Source organism: Mustela nivalis (assembly GCF_964662115.1).
Source record: "Mustela nivalis genome assembly, chromosome: 10".
NCBI classification, from domain to species: domain Eukaryota; kingdom Metazoa; phylum Chordata; class Mammalia; order Carnivora; family Mustelidae; genus Mustela; species Mustela nivalis.
Genome location: NC_139029.1, coordinates 16,860,962 through 16,874,252, shown reverse-complemented (window position 1 = coordinate 16,874,252; position 13,291 = coordinate 16,860,962). Strand labels below are relative to the sequence as shown.

At 40.9% G+C, this 13,291-nt stretch overlaps 1 protein-coding gene across 5 annotated transcripts in view; it reads left to right on the top strand.

Annotated features, from left to right (window-relative positions):
- STPG1 (sperm tail PG-rich repeat containing 1) overlaps positions 1-13,291 on the top strand; it is a 51,068-nt gene that overhangs the window by 834 nt on the left and 36,943 nt on the right. For 4 of the 5 annotated variants that reach the window (XM_082684696.1, XM_082684695.1, XM_082684694.1 and 1 more), the window contains exons 1-3: positions 602-687; positions 2,963-3,073; positions 5,453-5,593. In XM_082684696.1, the coding sequence (XP_082540822.1) occupies positions 5,573-5,593 (21 nt within the window). In that variant the 5' untranslated portion in view covers positions 602-687; positions 2,963-3,073; positions 5,453-5,572. Of the gene's footprint in view, positions 1-601; positions 688-2,962; positions 3,074-5,452; positions 5,594-13,291 lie in introns of those variants that run through there. The other variant, XM_082684693.1, reaches the window with a different exon arrangement.

Below are 13,291 nucleotides of genomic sequence, written 5' to 3'. Positions count from 1 at the left end.
AGCACTGTGACTGCTCTGAAGCTTGCAAAGATGGGCTCAAGGAACACTGTATGTCTGTTCTTGTATCGTTGCCCGTATCAGTTTTTTTTTTTTTCTTTTACTATTGTACACAGGGCTTGGATGAATGTTAGTTGTTGTCTTCTTCTTTTTAAAAAATATTTTTTGTATTTATTTGAAACGAGAGAGCAGGAGAGCACAAACAGTGAGAGTGGCAGAAGGAAAGGGAGAAGCAGGCTCCCCACTGAGCAGGGAGCCCGATGTGAGTCTGGATCCCAGGACTCCGGGATCACAACCTGAGCCAAAGGCAGTTCTTAATCAACTGAGCCACCCAGGCGCCCTAATCGTAGTCTTCTAACTAGGATTTCCGGGTAGGCAAAATTCCAAGGCTCTTTGTCTATAGCAAGATATTTGAGGGGTCATTTAGATGACCCCCTATTAGGTTTCCCCACTAGTTGTGATGTAATTAACCCAAACCCTAACATTCTAGCGGTTTCCCTAAGGTTTTTTTTTTTTTTGAAACACCTCTAATGATTGGCCAACAACTTTTCACGCTAAAGAAACAGAAGAAACCATTGGCTGATTACTCAGGAGGCAGCCTAAAGGAGGACTCCAGAATGTTAGGCCTGTGGTTGCCATAGCAACGGGGAGGCTGGGTAGCCCAGATTCAGCCCAGGGAGACCCAAGGAGGTAGGAGGCAGTTCCTGTCTGGGAACCGGTGGGGTGGGAGGGTTGGGGAGGGGGAGGATCTGCTAGGTGCGTGTTTGTTGGTGCCCCAGGGTGGGAAGAAGCCACAGTCCGGAGGTGCTCCTCCTTGATGGTGTGCCCTCCAAGGCCCCGCCCCCCCAAAAGGGGTGCTGATAATCACGGGGTGCCCTCCCCCCACGGGGCTCCTGCAAGGGACGTGGGCTTCTGACTCCCCTCTGCCTCTGTGAGCGTGCAAACGAATGGGGTACAGGGGCAGTGGGTGGATGGAAAAAGAGCTGAGTTCTAATCCCAGGTCCGCTCCGGCTCCCTGGGCGTCCCTCAGCAAAATGCTCCCCGCTCTGGGCCGCAGTGTATCCATCCCTAAGATGAAAGGGTAAGATTGGCATTTAGTGGTCATTAGCCAACTGTAAAGCTCCTTCCTGCTCTTTGAATGCTTTCCTGGTTTCTCATATGAAAAATATGAAGTGGATTATTTCCCTGGGTACGCTTTGAAAAATGGAAAATACTTTCAAGATGTACTATAGTATCATGTATAACTGAATTGATAAAAATCTCATGTCCTCCAAACTGCTCACGCAAATACCAGAAAATTCCACATAAAGTAAAAAGTATACATGGTTTAGTATGTATTGACATACACTGAACATCAATATGCAGGTATAAGTGTATCAAATGTGTGATAATGCTATAACCCAAATGATTTTTTTGAAAACATAGAGTGGAAACACATTTGTATTTATAGTCCGATGAGTTAAATCCTCACAGAATGTAGCTCTGAAAGGAAAGAGTTGTATAAGACTACATCAGCAGGCACTATGGCTAGAACATATGTACCCCTAGTGTTCATTCATTACTCAGATATTATTGAGCAACTACTATGTGCCAGGAAACAGACTGGGGATTTAGTGAGGAACATTCTATCCAGAGACCATAAACAAAGAAGTACGTGTAAAATACGGTGTTGGGTAGTGAAAAGTACATTGAGAAACATAAGGCAAAGTCAGGGGTAGAGAGTGGCCGTGGTGCTCCTTGAGAGAGACTGGCTAAGGAAGACAGTCTGAGGAGACAGTTTGAGGAGAGACACAGATAAATTTGTGACAGGGCAAAAGATGATCCCCAGCATAGGGAAGGGAGGAATCCACATGCTGCAAGGAGGTATTGGAGAAGCTGAAAAGGTCCCATGGCTTTAGGTGGGGGGATATGACAGCTGCCTTCGAAGACTTGAAGAATAGTCGTATAGAACAGTGGCTTTCAAACTTTCGACTGTGACCTATGGTAAGAAATGCATTTTATACTGTGGTCCAGCGCATACATACATGACAAACAAAAACTTCACTAAAGACTGCAGGCTGTGACTTACATTTTGAAAATCACTAATGCGGAAGAGGAGTGAGGTTTACTCCAGGCTGGTTTCCAGGGGTGGTCTTAGGGTGAATGAAGGGGGGAATAAATGAATAAGCTTTGATATAGGCAGGAAATTTCTAGTAACTGGAACTACCCAACGGTGAACTGCCTCGGTGAACTGCTCTGGGGAAGCCCAGCATTCTGTGAAAATTCGATAGCCTCAAATATTTGCTTTATATTTTGAAAATTGTATGCAATATCCTGGTTTTTTAAAACCAACCTTATTTACTCAGGCTTCCAAATGTCAAAATTCACCTGTTAATATTCAGCAGATGCTGCCTTAGTGGGTATGATAGTGGTTAAGAGTGAGCGGAAGTCAGACTTCTAGGTTCAAAACCTGATTCCATCTCTTAATTCTGGTGTGACCTTGAGCAAGTCACCTAACTCCTCTCTCTAAACTTCAGTTTTCTTATGTATCAAATGAGGCTAATACCTCACTGGATTATTATAAGGAGAGCATGCAGAATTCTATACAAGGTGTTAAAGACTGTAAGCAGTCAATAAATGATAACTATTATTTTAAGCTGTTACTACATTATTCCTGTGGATGTGTTAAAATCTAATATTCATAAAAGCCTACTGTGGACCAGACAACATCATCTACTTCGTCATATGGACCATGATATTTAATCCATAAGCACCTTGAGAAGAAAGTCCTGTCATCATTCTCAGTTGGTGGAGGGGGCAGTGGGGCCAAAACATGAAGGGACTCAGAACTAGGAAGTGGCAGAGCATAACCTTGAACCCAGGGATACTCCTGATTACTGTACAGGTACTCACCTGGAAGTTGCCTGGGCATATGCCATTGATAAGGAAGGCGGTATATCTTCATTACTCTTTTCTGATATTCTAGGTCCATGACATCCTGTCATGAACAGTGACACAAGGAACTGCACGCTAAGGCACATCTGGGCGGGGCTCCGTTCACACCTGGTCTGCACCTGGTCTCATCCTGGCTTCACAGGTATGCATACCAACGCCAGAAAGCATTATCAGTAGTTGCCTTTAAGGGTTAGGATCATGGATTATTTTAGAAAGTCTTTTTAATTCCGTGTATTTTCCAAAAATTTGATAAGGTACCCATATCACCATTGTAATAAGAAGCTTAATTTTTTTCTAATCACTTGTAATTCTAGCATGTGGCTACATTTTAATTTTTTATCATTTGTTTATTTTTAAATTAACCTTTGTTTGAGTGTAGTGGATAAGCAATGTTACATTTGTTTCAGGCATACAACACAGCGATTTGCCAAGTTTGAACATTATGCTGTGCTCACCTCATTAGTGCATTTATAAAATAAGAGCTTTAAACAGACACATGAAAAAATGTTCATCATCGTTAGCCAACAGGGAGATTCAAATCAAAACCACATTTAGATACCACCTTACACCAGTTAGAATGGCCCAAATTAACAAGACAGTAAACAACGTGTTTTGGAGAGGATGTGGAGAAAGGAGAACCCTTTTACACTGTTGGTGGGAATGCAAGTTGGTGCAGCCACGTTGGAAAACAGTGTGGGATTCCTTAAGAAATTAAAAATAGAGCTACCCTAGGACCCTGCAATTGTACTACTCGGTATTCACCCCAAAGGTTAAAAAAAAGTGAAAAGAAGGGCCTTCTGTACCCCAATGTTCATAGCAGCAATGGCCACAGTTGCCAAACTGTGGAAAGAGACAAGATGCCCTTCAACAGACGATTGGATGAAGAAGATATGGTCCATATATACAATGGAATATTATGCCTCCATCAGAAAGGATGAATACCCTACTTTTGTATCAACATGGATGGGACTGGAGGAGATTATGCTGAGTGAAATAAGTCAAGCAGAGAAAGTCAATTATCATATGGTTTTACTTACTTATGGAGCATAAGGAATAACAGGAGGACATTAGAAGGAAAGGAAAAGTGAATTGGGGGAAATCGGAGGGGGAGATGAACCATGAGAGACTGTGGACTCTTAGAAACAAACTGAGGGTTTGGAGGGGAAAGGAGTGGAGGGTTGGGAGAACTGATGGTGGCTATTAAGGAGGGCACGTATTGCATGGAGCACTAGGTGTGGTGCTGAAACAATGAATCTTGGATCACTGAAAAAAATAAAATAAAAATGAAAAAAAACCAATAAGATAGCTTTATTGTAGCTAGGAAAGTAGATAGTAGAAGTACTGAGTACCTAGCAGAAATACTAAGACAAAGACATAGCACTGTAGCGTGGTAAGTGAATGGTAGCTGCTTTTATAGATCCTAAAAGACATTTTTATACTGGAGTGGTCGTGTTGCTTGTGAGTGTTATTGATTTCTGGTGCTCTGAATCTCTTAGATTCTTGGAGTGTGTTGCCAATAACTCTCATGAATATTAAAATTTCAGTATAGAGTGTTAAGCAGAGAATATGGGGAGCATTGCCACGGTGATAAAGTCAAGTGAGGAACAAACACTGACGGTGGAAAGGATTGGTAGAGCACGCCATCTTTCTTTCTGTCCTTTCCTTCGTTAGTAAATGGTGCGGATTCTTGAAGAGAAAAAGATGGGCGAAATAGAACTCGTCTGTCCATGAAAGATGAACAGCTATGGAAACTGAATCCTGCTCCTGCTGTTAACAACTAAAACCCAGACTCCCCTGAAGCAACTGGTTTTAGGCATAAGACAGCTTGATTTGGCAATTCCTGAGAGGAAAACCAAGGCGAGCCTTGCAGTTACCCGAGCTTCCTGCTGGGGGCGGTGTCCAGGCCACGGTTCAGGGAGGGGGGTACCCAAACAAAGCCCCGCCCAGCTTTCCGGGCTGGAGAGATAGAAATCTGAGTTCAGGGAGCCCAGAGTTTGGAATCAATAGAGGAGAACGCCCAGAGGAGGCCCCTGCACAGAACAGTATATACTGTTTGATTACACGTATATGACATTCTAGAAAAGGCAGTTGTGGGGACAGAAAGCAAAGCAATGGTTGCTAGATCCCAGGGTTGGGAGGGTACTGAGGGCCAAGAATCCCAGGAAACTCTTTGGGATGATGGGGTTATTTCTGTCTTAATTGTGATGGCATTTGACACAATTGTACACATTTGCCAAAAACTAGAACTAAGGAAATATATTGGATGTCAGTCAATTATCTTGATAAGGATACATTTATAAAATCCAAGCCTTCAGTAGCTCTGTAAGCAACACCAACAATGAACACTTACATAATCCTCGTTACAGGCAGTGCAATGTGCTTGTGAGTTAGGGTCGTAGAACTAGGTAAGTCTCAGCCCCTACGCTCAAGATTGCTCAGTCTGTTCTGCAGATAGAACAGAACCCAATCAACGTAGTTAATGTGAAATGATCCCTACAAATGCTGTGTTTTGCTGTTGCAGGTACTTAGAAGAACATGTAGTAGAGTTTTTCATCAAACAAATGGAACATATCACAGAACTTTGCTAAGATGGACAACTCCGCACGCAAAGACCAACACCTTGACAAAAAATATCCCAGCCATGCCAGCAAATTACAGAAAGGTCTTGTGAATTTATTAACAGATATCTTTGAGGGGAAGAGAGAACTTTTTAAAAAAAAATTTTATTTATTTGTTTGAGAGGGAGAGAGAGGGAGAGTATGGGGGGGAGGGGCAAAGGAAGAGGGAGAAACAGACTCCCCACTGAGCGGGAAAAAGGACTTGGGGCTCTGTCCCAGGACCCTGAGATGGTGACCCAAGCCAAAGGCAGCCGCTTTAACTGACTGAGCCACCCATGCACCCTGAGAATTCTTGACCTATGTTCTTTTTGGCACATAAGAACACATATGTTGAATTCTGGGTCATACCAACAAGGCCACCCTTAAGACATATCAGATAAATTGCTTTTGGTGGCTCCTCACTGCTTCTAGAGTGAGGACTGGGAAGAAAGTGTGAAAAGAGGATGAGGAGAGAAGAGGGGGGGAGTCTATTCACTACACCTGTTCTTTCTACATTTCTGGTAAGAATCTCCATCTTCACACTTAGAGGTGTAAAGAGATCTACTTTCTCGATTCCTAATGCAAGCCCCCCACACTGTGGGTTGGTGGCAAGTTTAACTCCAGCCCTTAGGGGCACAAATCCTATGTTCTGCTTGTTTCAAGTTTTGGATCTTTCTCAGTAGAAAGAGGTGATGTGATGACTGGGTGGGGGATGGGAGGAAGCCCTCGGGTCATTGTTTATCCATCCACACAGGTGAGATTTCCACTGGCCCAGCTCACAGGCTCCCTCTGGTTTTGTTGGTATGTTTCTGGACCACATCTGGGGTTTAGGAATCATTTCTGGGGCTGGAAACCTCATTCCAAGATCCTTACTCCTCTGGTTTTTCTTTCTTTTGGGACCTTTCCTCCTCCCTGGTATGCTTCTAGAGTTCCTACTGCTCTCCAACTCAAAGCCAGACCTTACTTTTTCCCTCCTTTGACTTTGTGCTATCTCTTCTTCTTTAATACTTTAAAAATTGAAGCATAATATATATTCAGAAAAAGTACACAAGTCACAATTATACAGCTTAATAAATATTCATAATGAAAATACAACCAATAGAATCATTCTTTCAGACCAGGAAAATAGAATCCTAGCAGTATCCCAAAGACTGTGTCTTGTTATTTCCCCTTCTCTGTGAAAGTAAACACTAGAGCTATCCTGACTTCTAATATAGTAATTACTTTAGCCTCTTATTGAACTTTAAGATTTATTTATTTATTTATTTGAGATAAATTTATTTATTTGAGATAAAACAAATCATAAGGAAGCAGAGAGGCAGGCAGAGGAAGGGAAGCAGGCTCTCTGCTGAGCAGAGCTGAGCAGAGAGCCCGATGTGGGGCTCAATCCCAGGACCCTGGGATCATGACCTAAACTGAAGGCAGAGGCTTTAACCCACTGAGACACCTGGGCACACCTGTTATTGAACTTTAAAAAAAAGAGATTGATTTATTTATTTTAGGGAGATAGAGGCAGAACATGCTTATCTGCGCCCTGGGGACAGGGGAGAAGAGAATCCCAGGTAGACTCCCCTCTGAACACAGAGCCCATGGTGGGGGTGTGCTTGATCTCATGACCCTGAGATCCCAATCTGAGTGCAAAGCAAGAGTCAGATGCTTAACCCACTGAGCTAAGGTGCCCCGCCACTGTTTTTAAATTTCAGGTAAATTGCAATCATACAGTATGAACTTTTTTCTCTAGCCTTTTCCCACTCATGTTTGAGAGGTTGAACTTCATGTTTCATGTATCAGTTAATGGTTCGTTTTCATGGCTATAAAGTTTTATTCTGCTTGAATACACCGCCAATTATTTATCCATTCTATGTTGTTTCCAGTTTGGGGCTGCTATGAATAGATGCTTTTCTAACTAGGCTCGTACATGTTTTGGGGACATACATGGAATGTATGTACGTCATCTATGCCTCAGAGTAGAATCACTGGATCCTACGATGTGTTTATGATCAGCTTGATGGATACTGCCATTTTTCCAAAGTGGTTTTGCCAATTTTACTTCTTTACAAGCAATGTATGAGAATTCCAATTGCTCCACATCACCACCGACATCTTTTGCACGTAATGGTTTTAATTTGCATTGCTCTTTGATCAATGAGATCGAGCAATTTTTCATATGCTGGTTGACCTTTAGAATATTCTCTTTGGAGGAATGATTGTTCAAGCTTTTTGCCCCTTTTTTATTGGATTTCTCTTATTTTTACGAGTTCTTTAAACCATTCTAGAAATGAGTCCATTTGACGGCTAAGGGGAGAGTAAATCTCTTCTTGCAATCTATGATTTTCCTTTCCACTCTTAATGGTATGCTAATCGACAGAAAGTCTGAAGTTTAATACAGCCCAATTTATCAATCCTTTTTAGTTACTGTGTATGTCTGTCCTATTTGAGAAATCTTCACCTAGCCCCAAATAATTTCTTCTAGAAACTGCATTATTTTACCTTTCATGTCTAGGCCTGTAATTCGGTTGGAATCGTTTCTGTATGTGGGACAAGGTGGATGCACAATTTTGGTGTTTTCTGTATCTATATCCAGGTGACCCAGCACCATTTATTGAAAGGCCATTCTTTTTCTACTATTCTGCAGAACTGTCTTTGTCATAAATCAAGTGTCTATGTATATGTGGGGTTACTTCTGGATTCTTTATTCAGCTCAAGTACTATACTTTTTCTTTTCCAAATACTAAACTGTCTTAATGACTGTAACTTTATAAAAAGTCTTGAATCTGGTAGTATAAATATTTCAGGTTTGTACCTTTTCTGGGTGATTCTTGGCCCCATTGCATTTCTACATAAATTTTAGAATCAACTCGTTCATGTCCTAAAAATAAAAATCCTTTCTGTTATTTTGGCTTGGATTGCATTGATTCTAGCAATCAATTTAGGGATCATTCACATCTCTACAATATTGGGTTCTCTCATCCATGTGCATTTATTTTATTCAAGTCTTCTTAAATTTTTCTCAAAAATGTTTCACAGATCTCTATTTAGAGGTCACATGTGTCTTCTTTATGTCTGTCTAGGCATTTAGTTTTTATCCTGTTATAAATGGTAATATTTTAATTTCCTTCTCTAATTGTATCCTTATAGAGAAATAAAACAAATGGACTTCTGTATATTGACCTTGATTCTAGTGACTTTACTAAATTCAGTGATTACCCCTCATAGGTTGTCTATAAATTCTCTTCAAAATTTTCCATGTATAATCTTGTCATCTGTGGATAATGGCAGCTTTATTTATTCCTTTCTGATCCATACATTTTTATTTATTGCTCTTGATTTTTGTGCTTGCTAGAGCTGGGACAGTATTGAAAAGAAGAGTAACAATAGTCTCTTGGTTTGTCTCTCAGGAAAAAGCTTTTAATATTTTACTATTCAGTATCATGTTTACTATAGGCTTTTGTCATTGATAGCTTTTATCAGATTAAGGAAATTTGCTTCTATTCCTAGTTCGTTAGGTTTTTTTTTTTTAATTGCAAAAGGACATTAGATTTTATAAAATGCTTTCTGTATCTACTCAACAGATACTTCATCAAAAAAGATATGCAGATTGGAAATAGCAAATGAAGAGATGTTCAGCATCCTTAGCCATTAGGAAAATACACGTGGGAACCACAGTGAGATAGTATGGCACAGCCCATGGGATGGCTGAGATGAAAAACACTGCCCATGTTGACAAGGACGTGGAAGAACAGTAACTCTCATATACTAGTAGTGGAGATGTACAAAGGCACAACTTTGGGAAAGAGTTTTGCAATTTCTTTAAAAGTTAAATGTTTGAGGGCACCTGGGTGGCTCAATTGGTTAAGTGTCTGCCTTTGGCTCAGGTCATGATCCTGAGGTCCCCCATGGTCCTACTCAGGGAAGAGCCTGCTTCTCCCTCTGCTGCTCCCCCTACTTGTGCTCTCTCTCCCTGTCTCTCTCTCAAATAAATAAATAAAATCTTTTTTAAAAAATTAAACATTTGATCCAACCATCCCACTCCTGAGTATTTACCCAAGAGAAATGAAAACATGTGTCTACTCGGAAGAGTTGTATTGGAATGTAGGTAAACAGCTTTTATTTGTCACACCCCCACACTGGCAACAACTCAAATGTCCATCAGCAATGGATTAATATTTCTATATGAGGAAATACCACTCAGCAATAAAATCAATGAAGCGTTAGTACTTCAACAACATGAATGAATGTCAGAATAATTATGCTGAATGAAAGAAGCCAGACAAAAACCATGTACATTTTTAGTACATGATTCCATTCTGCATCTGCTGAGATGACCATATGGTTTTTCTTTTTTAGTTGGTTAAATGGTGAATGACATTGACTTTCAGTCATTAACTTATAACCTATCTTTGCATTGCAGAGATAAACTCCACTTGGTCATGATATATGATGGTTTTTTATATATTGTTGGGCCTAGTTTACCAAAATTTTCCTAAGAATTTCTGCATGTGTGTATCTGAGGGAAATTGATCATAGTTGTTCCTCCCACACCCACCACGAATGACTCTGTCTCATTTTGGTGTCAGGGTGATGCTGACCTCCTGAAATGGATTGGGAGATGTCTTATCCTCTTCAGGCTTTTTTTTTTTTTTTTTAAGATTTTATTTATTTATTTGACAGAGAGATCACAAGCAGGCAGAGAGGCAGGCCGAGAGAGAGGGGGAAGCAGGCTCCCTGCTGAGCAGAGAGCCCAATGTGGGGCTTGATCCCAGGACCCTGGGATCATGACCTGAGCCAAAGGCAGAGGCTTTAACCCACTGAGCCACCCAGGCACCTATTATCCTTTTCAGTCTTATGGGGTAGATTATAAAAGATTGATAGGTAGACTGTGCTATAAATGACAATTAGGTCAAGTTGGGTAATAGTATTGTTCAAGTCATAGATCTTTTTTTAAAAAAATTTATTTTTAAGTAATCTCTACACTCAACTTGGGGCTCAAACTCTAGCCTTAAGGTCAAGAGTCACATACTCTACCAAGTGAACTAGCCAGGTGCCCCCAAGTCTTTGCATCTTTACTAATCTTCTACCTACTTATTTAAATTATTGAGGGAGGAACTTTTTTTTTTTTAAATATTTTATTTATTTATTTGACAGAGAGAGAGCACAAGCAGACAGAGAGACAGGCAGAGAGAGAGAGAGAGAGGAAAGCAGGCTCTCCACTCAGCAGAGAGCCCAATGCGGGACTCGATCCCAGGACCCTGAGATCATGACCCGAGCCGAAGGCAGCGGCCCAACCCACTGAGCCACCCAGGCGCCCGAGGGAGGAACTTTTAAATCTGACCATAATTGTCATAATTGTGGAATATTCTATTTTTTCTTATAGTACCATCGGTTTTTGCTTCATGTATTTTATATTTCTTGTTATTGGGTGTGTCAGCATTTAGGCTTGTTATATTCTCTTAAAGAATTGGCCCCTGTATGATTATGAAATGATCCTCTTTATTGCAAGTAATATTTTTTACTCTGAAATCTCCTTTGTCTGACATTATCTCTAGCTTTCTTCTGGTTCATGTTAACATAATGTGTCTTTTCCCATTCTTTTATTTTTGACCTATTTCTGGGATTATATTTAAAGTATATATTTATATATAATATATATACACAATTAAAAATTTTTTTTTTATTTATTTTAGAGAGACAGCACGAGAAAGGGGAGGAGCAGAGGGAGAGGGACAAGCAGACTCTGCCCTGAGGGCAGAGCCTGGTGCAGGGCTCGATCCCAGGACCCGGAGTTCATGACCTGAGCTGAAATCAAGAGTCAGACCCTTAACCAACTGACTCACCCAGGTGTCCCTAAAGTATATTTCTTGTAGACAGCATATAGTTAGGTCTTTCTTTCTTATCCCTTTTGACCATCTTTGTTTTTTGATTGGGATGTTTACATTACAAAAATTTGAAATTTAATATTAATATTGGTATGTAGGTTTAAGTTTACCATCTTGCAATTTGCTTGCGATTTGTCCCATCTGTTTGATTTTTACTTTTTTGTCATCTTTTGCATTGAGTAGGGTTTTTTTTGTTTCTATTTTCTATTTTTTGTTTTTATTTCTATTTTATCCCTTTTGTTGGTTCCTGGCTGGCTTTATTGGTGGAGCGCACAACTCTTAATCTTGGGATTGTGAGTTTGAGCCCCATGTTGGGTGTAGAGATTCCTCTAAAAGAGTAAAATCCTTAAAAAAAAAAAAAAGGAATATCCTTTTGTAGTATTTTCTTAGTGGCCGCTTTAGGCCTGGCAAACTTTGGCCTTTGGCCGATTCTCACCTACTGCCTGTTTTTATAAATTAAAATTTTTTTAAGATTTTATTTATTTATTTGACACAGGGAGAAAGATCACAAGTAGGTAAAGAGGCAGGCGGGGGCGGGGGAGAAGCAGGCTCCCTGCCAAGCAGAGAGCCCGATGTGGGTCTCAATCCCAGGACCCTGAGATTATGACCTGAGCCGAAGGCAGAGGCTTTAACCCACTGAGCCACCCAGGTGCCCCTAAATTTTGGTTTTGATTGACTATTTATCTTCTGGTTACGAATTGCATTTTTTCTTCTTTGTATACCTATTAATTCTTAACTGAACACCATATATTTTCCATTTTATTTCTTGGGTGCTTTTATAGTCCTGCAAATTCTTGTGGTTTGTTCTGCAGTTAAGTTCCTCAGAACCCAGTTGGATTCTTTCACGTCTTGCTGTTAAGTGTTATCAGCTGAAGACTGGCCAGCATTTGGTCTGGGGTGATTTTGCTTTATGTGTGAGGTAAAACTCTCTGCATACTCTCTCTTCTAGGAATTAAAAAGCTTTCCACTCCGATGCGTGGGAATAGGAGCTATTCCTGTGCCTGTGTTCAGGTGTTACTGTTCACTTAATTCTTCCGGTTGATTTTTTCCTGCAGCCTTGGGTGGTGGTGTCATATGTGTATCTTGATCAATACTCAGGAAACCACCTGCGGGGAACCCGGAGCAGGTCCCCCTCTTTCTCTGTGTGGCTCTCTTTTCTGGTTCTCTGCTTCGTGAACTCTAGAAGCCTGGTCTTTCTGGGCTTCCTGATTCATTTCCTCAACTCAAAGAGGATGGCCTGGATTCCTCCTTCCTGGGCTGTGGCCTGGAAACTTCTCCAGGCTGTAAGCTGGGGGTCATTTTACTGCTCATCCATTTGCTTCCCATTTCTCGGGGATCCCCGTCCTATGTTGCTGCATGTCCAGTGCCCAGAAAACCATCATTTCATATATTTTGTCCGTGTTTAACTTCTGCTTCTGCAGCCAGGAGGGCAAATCCAGTCCCATTTTGGTTGGAAACGGGAATTCAATTATCCAGAGTGATTTTTTTAAAAAATCTTATTTTTCTGGTTGTCTTCCTCCAGAAGCTTGGATACGTGCAGGTGGTTCTACCAAAGCCAGAAGCCCAAGTGTTTGATCTTCTTTTGAGTCAGGAAACTTTTTTTCCTTCCCCCAGGGAAATGGCCTTCCATTTACCTTTAAAAAAACAAGAAGCCTCCTTTCTTTGCTGTTTCCTCTGCAGTCACTTTCAGTTGCTCCATAAACTTTTAAAGAAACAAAAGCTAGGAAGCCTTGCCTGGGCTGCTTTCTGATTTGTTCTCTCTAGTTCCCTTAAAGGAAAAATACCTAGCCATCCATCTCCTAAATGGGGTTGGGGTGGGGGATAGGGAGAGAAGGGAGGAAAGGAATATATATAGTGTATATTTTTTTCTCAGATGTTTTCTAGCCA